Source organism: Nerophis ophidion, linkage group LG10, assembly GCF_033978795.1.
Source record: "Nerophis ophidion isolate RoL-2023_Sa linkage group LG10, RoL_Noph_v1.0, whole genome shotgun sequence".
Taxonomy (NCBI): Eukaryota; Metazoa; Chordata; class Actinopteri; order Syngnathiformes; family Syngnathidae; genus Nerophis; species Nerophis ophidion.
This window is the reverse complement of record NC_084620.1, coordinates 34,517,332-34,535,806: the sequence shown is the minus strand read 5'-3', so window position 1 is coordinate 34,535,806 and position 18,475 is coordinate 34,517,332. Positions and strand designations below refer to the sequence as shown.

The 18,475-nt window shown below is 37.7% G+C and overlaps 1 protein-coding gene across 7 annotated transcripts; it reads right to left on the bottom strand.

Annotated features, from left to right (window-relative positions):
• Nucleotides 1-64: 64 nt before the first annotated feature.
• Nucleotides 65-17,244, bottom strand: sepsecs (Sep (O-phosphoserine) tRNA:Sec (selenocysteine) tRNA synthase). Of its 7 annotated transcripts, none has more exons than XM_061913572.1 (12): nucleotides 17,161-17,244; nucleotides 13,493-13,546; nucleotides 13,262-13,416; nucleotides 13,084-13,202; nucleotides 10,080-10,238; nucleotides 9,842-9,995; nucleotides 9,665-9,767; nucleotides 9,459-9,588; nucleotides 3,899-3,990; nucleotides 2,894-2,987; nucleotides 2,729-2,819; nucleotides 65-1,829 (listed from the first exon to the last, which is right to left on the bottom strand). In XM_061913572.1, the coding sequence occupies exons 1-12, from the start codon at nucleotides 17,227-17,229 to the stop codon at nucleotides 1,613-1,615; spliced, it is 1,437 nt and encodes a 478-aa protein (XP_061769556.1). In that variant the 5' UTR covers nucleotides 17,230-17,244; the 3' UTR covers nucleotides 65-1,612. The 7 variants fall into 7 exon arrangements, with proteins under 7 accessions (XP_061769556.1, XP_061769558.1, XP_061769559.1 ...); XM_061913574.1 differs by having other exon boundaries at nucleotides 13,493-13,641; nucleotides 17,161-17,238; XM_061913575.1 differs by having other exon boundaries at nucleotides 13,493-13,614; nucleotides 17,161-17,218.
• Between the last annotated feature and the right edge of the window lie 1,231 nt (nucleotides 17,245-18,475).

The window sequence follows — 18,475 nt, the reverse complement described above, 5'->3', positions numbered from 1 at the left end:
GAAAATAGGTCATAAAACATTGTTTGTACATTAAAAACAAAAAAAACAAAAACGTTCCACAAGGTTCTGCTCTCCGACCCTCATCATTTATTTCATGATACTTCTCTAAGATACAGACTTTGTTCACTATGTACAACTTTGAAAACCAAAAGGTGAGGGACACTGCCTGCACTGATTGGAGAAATCAAAACAGCGGGCCTTCAGTCACAGGCCACATTTTTAATTGCGGTTGGGATTTTTCCTCCAGTTTGTCGAAAACACTGCTAAAAATACTGTCATCATGATTAGTAGTAAGAATATTATCAGCAGAGTCATTGAAAGAATAAGAAGATTGCTCTGAATAAAACATAATTGTGGAGACCATGATTTTGTATGCATTTTGCTCAATTAAAGCACATCCACACTAATATAAGAGAATAACTGCACGTTTTGGGGAATTTTGATCGTTTACAATCATTGAGACAAAAAGACAAAAGTTTATTTTTCTTCTTTCTAACATGTAAGAATCGACTTGTTCTACCTGGCTAGCAATGCAGCTAAAGGGAGCAGTCAATTCTACCGCTAGATCACTTTAAAATGCATTTAAAAACCGTCAATACTTAATTTACGTTTCGTGACCTGTATAATAATTAAGTTGTAGCGACATTGTTATGGTAAGAGCAAACACTGAGGAACTCTTTCTAGTATAGTAACACATCGCCATGCTATGGTAGTAGCCGTAAAAAGTAGCTACGTAAAGAGATAAGCTAGCTTCTACACAAAACTCGTTTGAGTTTGTAATGCACAACACTGCGATACGACACCAATTTGTGCTGACTGAAAAACATAAACGATTATATTACAGTAACTGTAAAGTATTAGTCTACATTTCATGTTTTGTTTGAACCCAGCTGAGCTAGTCAGAGAGTGCATGCTGTGCTGCGTGTATCAAGGTCGATATTAAAGTGACTCTCTCAATGGACAGTTGTTCGTCTGGTCCAGCTGGCCGGTGATGTTTCCTGCTGATTTTGGGTAAGCAATCCGTTCATGTCGAAATAGCTTGTCTCCAAGTTCCACATTTATAGCGTTGTCGCTTTCACCTCACTCTGTGCTCCAACGTCTCACTCTTTTTTCGTGCTCGCTTTATAAGCAGTAGTTCATACTCAGTATATTCAGCTTCAAAAAGATAACGTTGTGATGTCTGTTACCAAGTCTGTCGTAAATAAAACACACCCGCGTGTTTGATTTTGGAAGTAGGAACAAACATTTGTTGCCAGAAGTCAGGCGTGTGCTACTAGGAATACAGAAATCAATGCAAATCCGTCCCGGAAATGATTAAAATGATCAAAATACAGTAAATATTGAACATATTACATATTGTTATGAACATGTGTGTTACTACATTATATATAAACTTGCAGTGTGTATATCAAACATTTCTAGAGGGTTCTGAAGTAGTTTTAGAGGGCTTTGAATGCGACAACGGTGATTCCCATTAGCCGCATTTTTCAAACGTTTTTTAAATCTTTATAATCCTAAAAAAAAATGTGTGTTCTTGTATCTCATGATTGGGAACGATTGGCAAAACTCCAAAAAATTTGCAGTTCCCCTTTAAATTAACAAATATTTATGTCTAACTCGGCGGCGTTAGAGGGGAGCGACTTTGTGCCTCTTTCTGCAGTGTCCTCAGGCACTTGTCCAGTCTCTTGATGCACATAGCCACATCCTCGTGGGTGATGCCAACGGCAGCGGCGGCGTTGAGGTAGGGGCATGGGTAGGCATCTGAATGTGACATAAAGCCACAGAACGTGTGTCCACCGATTGTCTGCTCCTTGCCCAGCGTCACGACCCTGCCAACAGCATTTAATTAAGGTCTCGTATCATAGTATTTTTCATTAAAAAAATGTATTGGAAGTGTGATGTACAAACTTTAGTATCAATGCTGAAATTTTGTTTAAAAATGTTTTGGTAAGGCCGAAGAGTAACTCATTTTTTTGTGTCTACACCGGTTTTCATGTAATGTACATTGTACTTGTCCAACATAACAGATGCTTACATCACATACAACACAAAACATTACGTAGCGGGACACTAACAATAGAAATACTAGTATAGCTATGTGAGTTACAGTGCTAATATTACAGTCATATTTTAACAGTAATGGCATGCTCGGTTTGACTATTCCCTAAAAAAACACCTCAAAAGATCAAACCTATACCCCCCATGTCATACCTCCCATGTCTGGCACAACTTTACATTGAGATGTGTAAGAAAGACCGTTTTACAAACTGGTGGTCCTGACTGGCTCATCTAGCTCAGGGCAGGGTTTAATAGTGGTAGATGGAAATGATAAGATTGTTCTCATAATTAGTGCTTGTAAAAAGGCACATTTTATATTACTGTTAGAACATCAATAAAAAGCTACTTTGATGACCTACATTTTGCCACATTATCGTCACTTAGCTGTAAATTGTATTAGGACACTGCAGGGTTACCTCTTTGTTGTATGTGGAATCAATAACCCCTTTTCAAAGCACCTTATTTGAATTCTGCAGTGAACTACAGACATTCTTCAGCTTACAGTGAAGAAAAGCCTAGCACAGGCAGCCGAATTGAGACACCCTGTTAGATTAAAAAGGACAGTCCAATCATCTAATGTCCTTCTCCAGCCCATCCAGTTGTCTTTTTGACTGACAAATGCATCCAGCTTTGTATGTGTACACATAACAGCCTTTGTTATTGTTCATACCTGGCTCCTGAAACTTGGCGCGTGAACAACATGGAGCCCAATTGAGTCACCGTTTGCTCGCCGCTGGCCTGAAGCCCGTTCAGCGACATGGCTGCACACAAAATGGGATGGGTAAAAGTCAAAAGTTTGACATTTGACCATCTTGAAAAACAGGAGAAGGCTCACCGAGTGAAATGGGATTGTGCGGAGTATCAAGCAATCGCTCTCCATGTGCCGAGGCCAGCGTTTTCAGCTCCTCAGCCAGCAGCTTATAAGTCTCCTGTGGGGCACGCACCACATACATGGAGAAAAGAAAGCACACAAAAGGAACTATGAAAAGCACTATTCCTTGTGGCAGTGTTGTAACTTATGGGTTATATAGTTCATGTGTGATGGTCATTCCATAATTTGCATGCTAGATTTATTGCTGATAAATTGATCTGTTTTTATTTACAGCTAAAAAGAGTTAAAAGTGAATTGATTTGATTTATACATGTATTTGATATTGATTATTTGAGAAACGCTGATACTGGATTGATTTGTTTTCTATTTTATAGCCTAACAAAGGGTTAACTAAAATACTACATGTTCCACAATGCATTGCGGCAAACCGGATGTAATGAAAGGAGCGGGAGCAGGTGCATTGTGGTTGATGAGACTGAGCGTTACGAGCCTTCGGGTGATGAATGAATGACAGATAACAAGATATAAGGATTGTTTTGTACCATTTGTATCCCCACATTTTTCTTATATAAAGTACAACTTTATTTACACATTTCGACGTCCTGTCCAATACTTTGATCGTAGTTAAACTACAGGCAGCAATTGCTGATTGAGCATTTATTTCTGGAAGGAAAAACTAACCCCAAAAGATTTAATATCCAAATTATTCACTGTCTCTCATCTTAAGGAGTGATTGGACCAAAACTACGGGAAAAACAACAAGGCTTGGCACATTAATTATGAATAATGTGGAAGCGTTTGTGAGCCTTGCTGGCATGGGTCACCGAGGAGGAGTTTCCTCCTTGAGATATTGTTGATCCATTTGCTCGATTTACACAAGATTTATGATTAGACTTGGATGGGAGGAATGCTGCAGGGCCTCAATATCAATCTCAACACATGTGGAAACACACAACACACAACACAATACACATCATCAGTGTTTTATTTAGACGTGTACTAGTTCACCTTTCTGTCCGACAATAGTTTCTTGTAGCCACTGGCTCCCAGAGTGAGGAGTGTGATAAGGAGGTCAAGGGAAGGTGACGCGGACGCTCGACCTGGAAAAAATGGGAAAATAAATAGCATAGAAACTAAAATATTATGTATTATATCCTCCAAGGGGAGGCTTGTCTAAACCTTTGAAAACTGCTGCCAAAGACTGGTGGCTTTGTAAGTGCTATGAGCTTTCGATGAGAACATTTCTACAATGCCAAATGTTTTTTTTTTCTTTAACTTATTATAAAGTGGCAGATAATCAATGTATGTATAAATAATGTAGATATAATTAAATTACAGTAGATCCCTGGTATTTGCGGGGGTAATGTTTCAAGACCACCAGCAGCTGGTGAAAAACCACAAATAAAGAACGCACCCATAAAAAGGAAAATGCCTATTTCTTATGCTCTAAACCAGGGTTCACCACTCTGTCAATTACGATCGACCACAAGATCTTTGGGAATTTACTGGGAGAAGTCTGTTGGTCACTCTTCTAGAGTGACCAACAGACTTGCTAGCATGAATTTTGACAAGAATAAGCTTGTACGCGTCACTCCTCTCCGAGTGCGCATTTTGTCACATCGCTAACCCAACAAGGGACTCCTTTAAGAGGTGGTAATCTTTGGCCACCTCACGACTATGATTATGAATCAGAAGCTACGATTCCATTAAAAATTGATTATTGATGAATCTTTAAATTTATGTATATTGATGCAGTTTTAAATGTTTTATCACTTGCAACTTTAAAAAAACTGCATTTTTAATAAGCGATTCCCATTACATTTACTAAATTAATGAAAATGTGTGCAAAACTGGAACATAGGTGCCTTATAATAAAAGGACCTAGTCGGCCCAATCGGTGAGGTGGCTCGCTACAGTCGGCCACATTTTAGAACTGTCTGCATTACTTTATTTACAATAAATACACCAATTATTGATGTTTACTAATTGATTTTATAATCCTCATGTCCGAATCTCAATGCATCTAAAAATCGATAATTTCTCCCACCTCCAAAATGCTCCCGGTACCTTCACCCACTCGGCTGATGACTTAATGAAACTCTTTAATAAGGAAATTGAAGTCTTTAGAAAGGAGATTAAAGATAATGCTTCCCAACTCCAACTGGGTTCCATTAACACAGATACAAATGTATGTATGACGGATATTGCCCTCCTAAGTAATCTCTCTCTTTTTGATGAAATAACAGAGCAGTGGTTCTCATCCTTTTTTCAGTGATGTACCCCCTGTGAACATTTTTTTTAATTCAAGTACCCCCTAATCAGAGCAAAGCATTTTCGGTTGAAAAAAAGAGATAAAGAAGTAAAATAAAGCACTATGTCATCAGTTTCTGATTTCCTAAATTGTATAACAGTGCAAAAATATTGCTCATTTGTAGTGGTCTTTCTTGAACTATTTGGAAAAAAAAGGTATAAAAATAACAAAAAACTTGTTGAAAAATAAACAAGTTATTCAATTATAAATACAAATTTCTACTCATAGAATTAATAATCAACTAAAAGTGCCCTCTTTGGGGATTGTAATAGAGATCCATCTGGATTCATGAACATAATTCTAAACATTTCTTCACAAAAAAAGAAATCAACATAAATATTTATGGAGCATTCATATTTTGTTGAAGTATTATTCAATAAATATATTTATAAAGGATTTTTAAATTGGTGCTATTTTTAGAATATTTAAAAAAAAATCTCATGTACCCCTTGGCATACCTTCAAGTAACCCCAGGGGTACGCTTACCCCCATTTGAGAACCACTGCATTAGAGGAACTCCTGCGACATGTAAAAGGGACAAAACAAACAACATTGTTACTTGACCCTCTTCCTGGGAAACTTATCAAGGAGGTGTTTGTATTATTAGGACCATCAGGGCTAAATATTGTAAACTTATCACTTTCCTCTGGTACTGTTCCCTTAGCATTCAAAAAAAGAGGTTGTTCATACTCCGCTCCAAAGACCTAATCCTGACCTCATGGTAAACTACCGGCCAGTGTGCCACCCTTCCTTTATCTCGAAAATCCTCCAAAAAAAATTGTTGCACATCTAACAATCTATGTAGATGCTGATGAGTCATCCATTTTGCAGCTACTTCCGATACCGTCGATAATAACATTCCGTTAGAATGTATCAAAACACGTATTTGTATGTCAGAGCAAGCCTTTTCTTGGTTTAACTCCTATCTTACAGACAGGATGCAGTGTGCCTCCCATAACAATGTGACATGGGAGTATGCTAAGGTAGTGCGGAGTTCCACAGGGTTTGGTTCTTGGCCCTGCACACCATCTATATGCTGCCACTCGGTGACGTCATACACAAATACGGTGTTAGCTTTCACTGTTATGCTGATGACACCCAACTCTACATGCCCCTAAAGCTGACCATCACACCAGATTGTAGTCACCTGGAGGCTTGTCTAAAGGAAATTAAACAATGGATGTCCTGCAACTTTTTGCATATTAACACTAAGAAAACAGAAATACTGATTATAATACCACCGTAACATTTGACAACAAAACAATTACACAAAGCAACTCGGTAAAGAATTTGGATATTATCTTCGACCCAACTTTCTCATTTGAGTCTCACATTAAGAGAGTTACTAAAACAGCCTTATTTCATCTCTGTAATATGCTAAATGTCTCATTTTGTCCACCACCGACGCTGAGATCAATATCTATGTCTAGCATTAAAAGACTACAGTTGATAAAAAATGTGGTTGCTAGACTTTTGACAAGAACAATAAAGTTTGATCATATTACGCATATATTGGCTCACCTGCACTGGCTTCCTGTGCACGTAGGATGCGACTTTTAGGTTTTACTACTTATGTATAAAATACTTAACGGTCTAGCTCCATCCTATCTGACTGACTTTATTGTACCACATGTCTCAGCAAGAAATCTGCGTTCAAAGAACTTCTGCTTATTAGTGATTCCCAGAGCCCCAAAAAAGTCTGCGGGTTTTAGAGCGTTTTCTATTTGGGTCCAGCACTCTGGAATGCCCTCCCGGTAACAGTTAGAGATGCTACCTCAGTAGAAACATTTAAATCACATCTTAAAACTAATTTGTATACTCTAGCCCAGGGGTCACCAACCTTTTCGAAACCAAGAGCTACTTCTTGGGTACTGATTAATGTGAAGGGCTACCAGTTTGATACACAGTTAAATAAATTGCCAGAAATAGCCAATTTGCTCAATTTACCTTTAATAAATATATCTATATACTGGTATATATTAAAAAAAAAAGGGTATTTCTGTCTGTCATTCCGTCGTACATTTTTTTTTTCCTGTTATGGAAGGCTTTTTGATGAGAATAAATGATTAAAAAAACACTTAATTGAACGTTTTAAAAGAGGAGAAAACAGGAAAAAAATGAAAATTAAATTTTGAAAACATAGTTTATCTTCAATTTCGACTCTTTAAAATTCAAAATTCAACCGAAGAGAAGAGAAAAACTAGCTAATTCGAATATTTTTGAAAAAATTAAATAATTTATGGAACATCATTAGTAATTTTTCCTGATTAAGATTAATTGTAGAATTTCAATGACATGTTTTGAATAGCTTAAAATCCAATCTGCATTTTGTTAAAATATATAACAAATTGGACCAAGCTTTATTTCTAACAAAGACAAATCATTATTTCTTCTAGATTTTCAAGAACAAAAATGTTAAAATAAATTCAAAATACTTTGAAATAAGATTTAAATTTGATTCTAAAGATGTTCTAGATTTGCCAGAATATTTTTTTTTAATTTTAATCATAAGAAGTTTGAAAAAATATTTCACAAATATTCTTCGTCGAAAAAACTGAAGCTAAAATTAAGAATTAAATGTATTTATTATTCTTTACAATAAAAAAAAACAAAAAACTTAAACATTGATTTAAATTGTCAGAAAAGAAGAGGAAGGAAGTTAAAAGGTAAAAAGGTATATGCGTTTAAAAATCCTAAAATCATTTTAAGGTTGTATTTTTTCTGTAGAATTGTCTTTCTGAAAGTTATAAGAAGCAAAGTAAAAAAATGAATGAATTGATTTATACAAGTGAAGACCAAGTCTTTAAAATATTTTCTTGGATTTTCAAATTCTATGAGTTTTGTTTCTCTTAGAATTACAAATGTCAAGCAAAGCGAGACCAGCTTGCTAGTAAATAAATATAATTTAAAAAATAGAGGCAGCTCACTGGTAAGTGCTGCTATTTGAGCTTTGATTGATTGATTGATACTTTTATTAGTAGATTGCACAGTTCAGTACATTTTCCATACAATTGACCACTAAAAGGTAACACCCGAATAAGTTTTTCAACTTGTTTAAGTCGGGGTCCACGTTAATCAATTCATGGCTATTTTTAGAACAGGCCAGCAGGCTATTCATCTGGTCCTTACCGGCTACCTGGTGCCCGCGGGCACAGCGTTGGTGACCCCTGCTCTAGCCTTTAAATAGACCCCCTTTTAGACCAGTTGATCTGTGGTCTCTCTTTTTTGCTCTGCCCCCTCTCCTGCATGGAGAAGTTATCAGGTGACCACTGATCAACCTCCACGGAGGAGGTGCTAGCCGCTAGCGGTTCCAAGTCGAGACCCGGGCTGGACCACTACGCTTTGCATCAGTTGGTGACGTCTCTGCGTTGCTGACTCTCCATTCAAGAGGATCCCCTGCTGGCCCCACTATGGACTGGACTCTCACATTATTATTATTATTATTATTGCACCGGTCACCCAAGGGAGGGGGGTCCCCACATCAGCTTTCCAGGGTTTCACGTTGTTTCCAATGGGTTGAGTTTTTTCTTGCCCTGATGTGGGATCTGAGCTGGGGATGTGGTTGTGGCTTGTGCAGCTCTTTGAGACATTTGTGATTAGGGGCTCTATAAGTAAAGTTTGATTTAAAACCAGCTTTCGATTTAATGAAAATTCAAACATGCTAAAACATACTACACACAAATAATAAAGTTTTGAACTTAAGTCTTTTTTGTTGTTGTATGTAATTTCCAGTCAGACTTTACTTTTGTATTTTCCTTTCACTATTTTGGGCCGTTGGCGTCAAAGTTGCGAATATATGTGGAATTCATCAGCACTATTTCAACTAATGACCTGATGTGTTTGCTGCTGTGCCACGTGTTTTGGACAATGTTGCCATTTTGGAAGCAACATTTTGCTCGGCGCTTCCTGTTGCATAATCGTGCGTTACTTTCTTACTTTATATTTTGATGTACACCAGCCTGCCTTCTTTTTTGTTCATACTTTTATTTTTGAGCTTCCCTTTCGGATGTCATTACATAAAGATACATGGACGTGGATTCTTGGGAGTTAATGAGATGTATAATTTGATTTTATACGAATTTGCGATGTTTTGTTGAGACAGCTTAGCATATACTGTCCTACATTGGATTGGTTGTAGCATCTTTAATGCACAAAATGTATCACGGAGTCCGCTGCAGCTTTCAATTTCCTGTATCCCGCCCATGAGGGAAAAGGTTTGGACACCCACGGTGTACGGTAGAGAAAATGTTACTTTACCTGGGTACGTCTTGCTGATTTCCTGCACAAAGGAGTCGTCAAAACCCGCAATTATGGCCCCCCCTACTGGAACCATGAAGTTCTTGTCCAAACTTTGTACAAAGGCGTCAATTCTTCCAACTCTAGCACCCTGGCAAATGCAAGAATAAAACAATTGTTTAAAACATTCATGCAACAGTAATGCTAAGGAGCTTGGTGGCACCTACTTGCTGTATCAGGTGCATACACTTGGATGACTGCACTCCATATGCATTATTTACAATGTGAGGTATGTTGTACTTGGCACAGATTGTGGCGAGCTCCTCCAGCCTATGCAAGACAATAATGATGGAGACATGACATTATTTACATTAGGTGTAAAAAGGAGGTGCGTCACTACTCACCTGTCGGGGACTCGCGGCGCAAAGCAGGACGTTGTGGAATGGACGCACAGGATGCTGTCGGCTCCCAGCTCCTCAATTTTGCATTCAACTGCTTCCAAGTCTGTCCTCAACTCATCACCCACGAGCACGTTCTCGATTATGACGGGTTCAAAACCTGGAGAGACAAACGACAAAATAACATGCATAAATTTTTGCAAATTTGAGCGAGTAAGTCCTTATCTCAATATTGCGGCGTCACCTGCTGTGATCATGGCTTTGAAGCACGACTTCTGGTCAATGCGCGGCCAGATGATATAGCGTGCATTTGGTCTACGCTGGCGGAGAGTCAGGAAACAAAGTGTCAGGCTCATGCCGGTTGCCATGGGGACCACAAAGCAGCTCGCCACGCTCCTTACGCCTGTCCACGGGAGTGAATGTTTGTAAACCTTACATGGCTGCTTAGAGGGCGCTAAAATTCCAAAGTGTTTTGTAACCAATATATGCTGCCCTCTTCTTGCTTCGAGCATGCAAGCCATTACCAACAAACACAAGAAAATGTGAAGAGAAGAATCGGTAACCAAAAGTCTATATTTGTCTACACAGACGCAAAAACATAGGAAACACAATGTAGGCAGAAACTATTTATTACTAGACAGTTTTAGCTGCCATGCAACGATGGCCATTCACAACATCTACAGTATCTCAATTAGGTTGTTAGATATGTGAGAAACATTAGAAGACATGGATCAATGTAGCACACATACAGATGGACGTACGATATGCAAACAAGACAGAACATGCCCCGATAATTTTGGTGTTCTGTCAAAATGAGCTACCCATCAAATGCTACTGAGCATGCGCACTCATGCGCATCAGCGCCTAAAATTCGAATTAAATACCCACCGGAATGAGCTACCTCAAGATAAAGAGTTGACTTTGTCACTGGTGCTACAAGTATAAATTTTAAAGTAAGTATATAGTCTATTTATGTCATCGTGTCTTTCGACTAGTAAGCACATGTACAACTACAGTGTGAGGAAGTGCACATTGATGCTAATAATGGTAGCCTACATTTTTGTTTATCATCGTTTAAACAGGAATAGCAATATCAGTGAAAACAATTACGCAAAAAATAAAAAAGGTTGATTTTGCACCGAAGAATTACGACAATAAAAGTTGTGTCCATCTACTGAGCGGTAGAGGGAGCATTATTTAATGGTGAAATATACTTGTCATTGTGCTAGCTCTATATCATATGAATAACTAAATAATCACATAAATCAACACTGCTATTGACTTATGCAACTGGTAACTTTTTTCAACCAAGCAGCTCATTTCGACAGAACACCGGATCACGGAGTTGACTTTTTAAAAAAAAAAGCCAGATAATCTTCCCACCCTTTTCTGGCTTTTAGCTCATAATGTTGTAAACTACGTCTTATTCATTAGCTCCATGTGTTGTCAGGTAATGATAGCAATTTGGCATTTAGCTATTAACGTTAGCTACCATTAATGTGTTTTCTATCATTACGGCAACATAACTAAATTGTTAATTGCTTTGCTTGGACTGCTTTTGTGTTTTTGCTCGCGCTCCGGGCGAGTAAGTGTGAGCGAGACGGCGGTGAGTGACAACTATGAAAGCCAGACGTTAACTCCTTGGGCCGACGAGCAATTTTTATTGAAAATAATAATTATTGTAAAAAATATAGGCAATTAAAAATACATATATTTTGTTTAAAACCAGAGTTGTTATATTTTGAGCATGTTACAACCAGCCCCTTTTAAGCATTGCCAATAAACGATCATTTTTTGAGACCAAATTAACTGCTGTAATGGTAGAGTAACACATCATAATAATGCAAGTATATCCTTTCATATGCAATTTAAATAAATAAATGATAAATGGGTTGCACTTGTATAGCGCTTTTCTACCTTCAAGGTACTCAAAGCGCTTTGACACTACTTCCACATTTACCCATTCACACACACATTCACACACTGATGGAGGGAGCTGCCATGCGAGGCGCTAACCAGCACCCATCAGGAGCAAGGGTGAAGTGTCTTGCTCAGGACACAACGGACGTGACGAGGTTAGTACCAGGTGGGATTTGAACCAGGGACCCTCGGGTTGCGCACGGCCACTCTTCCACTAAGCCACTTGTATTTCTCAGATATTTTAACGTTGTCATTTGAATGACAACGTTTAAATCTCCAAGTTAAATAAACCAAAAATACAACAATAAAATATACTTTGGCAATATTTTTCCCTTGAAAAAAAAAATTCACAACCAAAAAGCAATAAATTATGTTAAGGAAGGGGTAGGGAGCTCTCCAATATACAAAACCAAAACAATAAAAAAAATGACCAAAGTATTGACAAAGTTGTACTTCAATACTGAACATGTACGCAGAGGTCGAGTCATACATTACTTCATTTACAATTAAGCTAAGACCTTCTTAAACAAAAAGTGCAGAGTAACAATATGAGCACTATATGTCATATGCAAAAAAACTTAAGTCTTGCAGAGTTAGGAAATACCAACATGGCATGACACCACGACATGTCAAACTTTTGCAGCATTTTTTCAAATGCTAGTTTTTCCCATTTCGGACATTTCTGGAAGTTTTATGAAAATCCCCCCATACATTTTTGAGTTATTTTGTTAACCGACTAGCTAACTGAAAGTATTAAATAACCTCTTGGTGTAGATAAAAATTGTAATGTCCATTTACACTCGTATACAGTGACTGTTCTACACGGGGGCCTGCGGAGACCCACGTCTCTGTAGCAATTTCACTGTGCCGCAACGTTCTAAATGGGTAAATTAGAGTGGCCCACACGCTCCAGTACTGCCGCTCGTAATGGCAGCTAATTGGCTCTGGTGAAGAACATCTCTGTGCTATGCTATCCCACCGGCAGAGTCTATGGTGCGCACTGACTTAACTTAACTCATTGAAAATATGACAGCTTTGCAAAACGACTACATTAGTAGTAAGCAATAAAACAACAGCAACAACTCATGCATACAGAAAGCTGTCAACGAAGTCAGACAAAGGACCCAGAAATCCAACTGGCAGACCAAGGTCCACAAATCCTGGAGTTCTCTCTTCAGGGAAGAAAGCCAATGCGCACTCCTGATCCACTCACACTGTTGCCCTCATATGAAAATGTCTCCAAAATATGAGAATCAACCACAAAAACAAACATCATTTGGATGCAGTTTTGTCATTAATGATGGATGATTAAGTAAAGATGTACTTACCCGAGAGCTTTAAAATGTCCAGAACAAGTGAATTGGTCAACTTATTCAGTAGACTAGACCCAGCAGCTTTTGGCTGAATGGCGGCGATGTCACCCGATCGACCGATACCGTGGATCAACCTACAACAGGAACAGTTAACGCCACTCTTTTTAGATGTCAAGACTTTAACATAACATACCTATAATGTCGTCTTGCCACAAGGCTGGACGCTACACGGCCTTCCCTCTCGCCAACGCCGCAATTGCCCAAGAAGTTGTTGCTGTCCATGACAGCCAGTTCGTTCAAAAACAGCTCGATTGTGCTCTCGCTCCATCCTTCCTCTGGACACTTTCCCTTTAAAGCACATAAACAGAGTGAAACTGCAGCAATGGCAATGGTTAACAAATGTGAGCCATGAAAGCCAACCGACCTGCTCTAAAAGTAGCCTGATGAGCTGCTCATGTCCACGGCGGGCTTGGGACGCCTGCCGAACATAGGATGCTGACACTAATCTCTCACTCACAGCGTAGTTGTCCCCATTCATCGTTGTTTCTTGTTACAGAAATCCCAAAAGAATAACTGTAATCCCAGTAACAATTTACAATTATATCTTGACCAGAGTTCATCTCGCTGTAAGTTTTGTAACATATTGTAACAAAGTTGAATGTTGACTAATGTCATTGCCACATAGTGCGCCTCAGTTTACGTCTATGTATGCTGTATATTTCTATGCATTAATATGATATATTTATAAACTATTACAGACTAGTTAGGGTGAACGAAATGGGTGTTCTGTGAAAAAAAAATTTTTTTTTAATTAAAAAAAACTTCCTGATTTCGAAGTGAAAGACGACCAACGGACAGATATTCCAATAAATATGTTCTTTTTTTGAAAACATCTGATGCCAAGAATCCTAAATATGTGGAGATCCACTGCATAATGCATACTGCATTAAATATAAACATAACATTACAAACTATGCATACAAAACTATTTTGCAGACAACCCTAATGTATCCTACTGGACAACTGCTTTTTTTTTGTTTTGTTTGTTTTTTTTAGGTACACTTGCACAATACAAGAGCTTTTTATAAACATTGACAAATAGAGAATAATTGTGGTCATATTTTCCAGTGTAGTACTGTAAGTCCAGTACATCCATTTATCCATTTATTTACTACAACTAGTCCCTTTTTGGGGTCGTGAGGGGTGCTGGAGCCTATCTCAGCTGCATTCGGGCAGAAGGCTGCGTACACCCTGGACAAGTCGCCACCTCATCACAGGGCCAACACAGACAGACAACATTCACACTCACACTCACACTTACACATTAGGGCCCATTTAGTGTTGCCAATAAACATATCCCCAGGTGCATGTCTTTGGAAGTGGGAGGAAGCCCACACAGTAACAGGAAGAACATGCAAACTTCATATAGAAAGACCCTGAGCCTAATGATTGAACCAAGGACCTTCATATTTTGAGGCACATACACTAACCCTTGTTCCACATCAGTACATGTTGTGCTTTATCAATTATTATATAGAATTGTGTCTTCTATTATTACAACCAAAATGTGGTTGATTTTTCTCTGTCAATGTCTACTCTGTATATTCAACTTTCTCTTCTACTGTAATTGAATGGCATTATTTTGAGTTTTACCTAGATTCAAAAATAGTCTGCTTTTGTCAAACCATCTCTTTAATTTGTTAATTTATTCTGTTATTTTTATTAGCTTATGTGTGTTCTCTCCTGAACAAAATGCTGTTGTGTCGTCAGCAAATAGTACTAACTGAAAGTCCTTTGTAACTTTGACGCTTACATTAAACAATTGTAGTCCCCGTATTGCAAGATGTATTTAACGCTGTAGATATGTGTTCGCTGCGTATTGCTTCCTATTAGTTAAGTAGCTTCTTATCCAGTTCAAGACCAACCCTCTGATTCCATATGTTCTGATTTGTTCAATGAGATATTATGCAATTTAGTTAGATCCATAACCACTGCAAACAGGCCAACTTTTGCATACTGTCAATGCAGTAGTTACTTGACCTTTTATTTATGTATTCTTTAATCATCGGGATTGTGTCTCTTTCTTTTTGTTTCTTTCTTTAGTTTATTTCGAACATGAACACACTTACAGCATAAAACATCACACAATTTCATATAATTTCACTTTACATCATGTCCGAAAAGGAGTAGGAAGACGCAGAGCTAATTTATTCCTACCCCTTTCACACTTTAGAGCGTTTACAAATACACAAGTTCATTGATTTGTAGCACAGTGACATCCGTGAATGAGTAATTCAGCAGTTTTTGTAATAGATAATAAAGTGCCCAGCATTCTCCAAATGTCATGATTTACCATGAATTGATTTACGTGGACCCCGACTTAAAGGCCTACTGAAACCCACTACTACCGACCACGCAGTCTGATAGTTTATATATCAATGATGAAATATTAACATTGCAACACATGCCAATACAGCCGGTTTAGTTTACTAAATTGCAATTTTAAATTTCCCGCGGAGTTTTTTGTTGAAAACGTCGCGGAATGATGTCGCGTGCGCGTGACGTCACGGACTGTCACGAAATATTAGCGCAGCACCACTTGCGGCTAAGTCGTCTCTTTTCATCGCGCAATTAAACAGTATTCTGGACATCTGTGTTGCTGAATGTTTAGCAATTTGTTCAATTAATAATGGAGAAGTCAAAGTACAAAGATGGAGGTGGGAAGTTTTAGCCTTTAGCCACACAAACACACAGTGATTCCTTGTTTAAAATTCCCGGAGGTGAAGCTTTGCTATGGATCCGAGCGGTCAAGCGAACATGGTTCCCGACCACTTGTCAACCGTCAGGTTTCGGTGAGAAATTTGTTTAAAAAGTCGCCTCTTACCGGAGATCTGTGGAGTTTGCGCTGTCCATGCAGCTGCCGTCAACTTCCCTCTGACACTGGCCTCAAGACACCCGTGGACACACTTCTGACTATCAGGTACTATTTAATCTCACTAAAACACTAGCAACACAATAGAAATATAAGGGATTTCCCAGAATTATCCTAGTAAATGTGTCTAATTTATTTTTTTTATTTTTTTTTTCCCTAGTGCTTCACTATCAATATCATCATCCACAAATCTTTCATCCTCGCTCAAATTAATGGGGAAATTGTCGTTTTCTCGGTCCGAATAGCTCTTGCTGCTGGAGGCTCCCATTAAAAACAATGTGAGGACATGAGGAGTCCTCACCCTTGTGACGTCATCATCTGTGACTTCCGGTACAGGCAAGGCTTTTTTATCAGCACCAAAAGTTGCGAACTTTATCGTCGATGTTCTCTACTAAATCGTTTCAGCAAAAATATGGCAATATCGCGAAATGATCAAGTATGACACATAGAATGGACCTGCTGTCCCCGTTTGAATAAGAAAATCACATTTCAGTAGGCCTTTGAACAAGTTGAAAAACTTATTCGGGTGTTACCATTTAGTGGTCAATTGTACAGAGTATGTACTGTACTGTGCAATATACTAATAAAGTTTCTATCAATAAAAAAATTAAAAAATAAAAGTCAGCCATGATAGACATACTGAGATGAAGAATATCCCATTTTCAAAAAAGTTAGCTGTTTCTCATAATTCTTCCTCTTTGTAAGCACTATTAATTTGTACAGCCTCTTAAACTAGATTACATCAGTACATTGTTTAAATTCTTTACTTAATCCATTCCATAATTTAATGCCACATACTGATATGAACAAGGTTTTTTAGTGTGAGCCATCCATTTCTACCACATGTCCCATTGAGCTAAAAATATATTTATGGTAAAAAGAAACCAGAGTAGTTACATTTACAGAGAAAAATAGTTACTACGCTTAAAATAAAATCATAACAAGTTCACATACAGCATTTACACACAGACGAAGCAGATATCACCAGGATTTGAAAGACTTACAGGCTCAATGATAGAAAGGACTAATGTTTCGATAGTCAAACGTCGGCTTTTGCTCTAGTTTTCATGTTGCTAAGCCAAGTTAACCTTACAATTATGTTCAAACAAAAACATTTTCTTAAATCCGGTTAATTTGAGGATAACGCAAATGTTTGTTACCTCAAAGTGTACAGTGAAACCCGGAAGTGACAGACATACTAGGCTGATCACATGACCGGCATGCGTCATTTCTTAAAAGGCCAGTGCTATGACGTATTTGTGACATATGTCATCATGTGATCATCTTTATTTATTTAGCACAATTATCAAACGTTCAATTTCCAGCCACAAAATTAGTTGTTTAATAATAATTTTGGATTCAAATTATTAAATTAGTTATTTAATAATTTGAATCGAAAATGTATACAATAAAACAATGAATGCCACCACTTCATATGTGTTTTTTAATTTTTTTATTTATAATTTCACACACACACATATATGTATGTAATATATATATATATATTTTGTAATTTGACACACACACACACATATATATATGTGTGTGTGTGTGTGTGTGTACACTCACACACACACACACACATTTATATATGGCATTCATATATATGTATATATTTATTTATATATGTGTGTGTGAGTGTATGTCAAATTACAAATAAAAAAAATAAAAAAACATACATATGAAGTGGTGGCATTCATTGTTTTATTGTACACATATATATATCTATATATATATTTATATATATATATATCTCTTTATATCTATATCTATATATATATCTATACATATATATATAAACAGTATATATATATATATATATACAGTATATATATATATATATATATATATATATATGTAGGTGTGGGAAAAAATCACAAGACTACTTCATCTCTACAGATCTGTTTCATGAGGGGTTCCCTCAATCATCAGGAGATTTTAATGGAAGCATTCACATACAATGGTTTATATAGAGCACAGAGTGGGTGGGTACAAGCAGGCGTAGGGTGTGGTGATTGGCTCATGTGTTACCTAGGAGGTGTTTCCGCCTGTGGCGGCATGTTGAAATGATTTCACTGCGCTTGTTGAGGGATGATAGCTCTGGATGATATATAATAAACAGTTTCTCTTTTAAGCATAAGTTGCATCTTTTATTACCACTGTTGTAAGGTGTGCTGGATGCAAGAATTTGCCATGTTATTGAATATTCAACATTATTGTCTTTGAGGTTCCAAATGTGTTTGCTGAGTTCGGTAGAATTCTGCAAAGTCTGGTTTCTAAAGGAGGCGTTGTGATTATTCCATCTTGTTTTGAACGCTCCTTCGGTTAATCCTACGTACGTGTCGGATGTGTTAATGTCCTTGCGTATTACCTTTGCTTGGTAAACGACTGATGTCTGTAAGCACCTTCCGTTGAGAGGGCAATCAGGTTTCTTGCGACAGTTACATTCATTATTGGTTTCAGAGTCGTTTAGTC

Excerpts from the sequence above, each read along its gene's own strand:
- sepsecs (XM_061913572.1), bottom strand. The coding sequence starts at position 17,229 with ATGACGCATGCCGGTCATGTGATCAGCCTAGTATGTCTGTCACTTCCG. Across the intron at positions 13,203-13,261 it reads GTGGCAAGACGACATTATAG|GTTGATCCACGGTATCGGTC; the intron begins GTATGTTATGTT and ends TTCCTGTTGTAG. Across the intron at positions 3,991-9,458 it reads AATCAGCAAGACGTACCCAG|GTCGAGCGTCCGCGTCACCT; the intron begins GTAAAGTAACAT and ends CATTTTTTCCAG.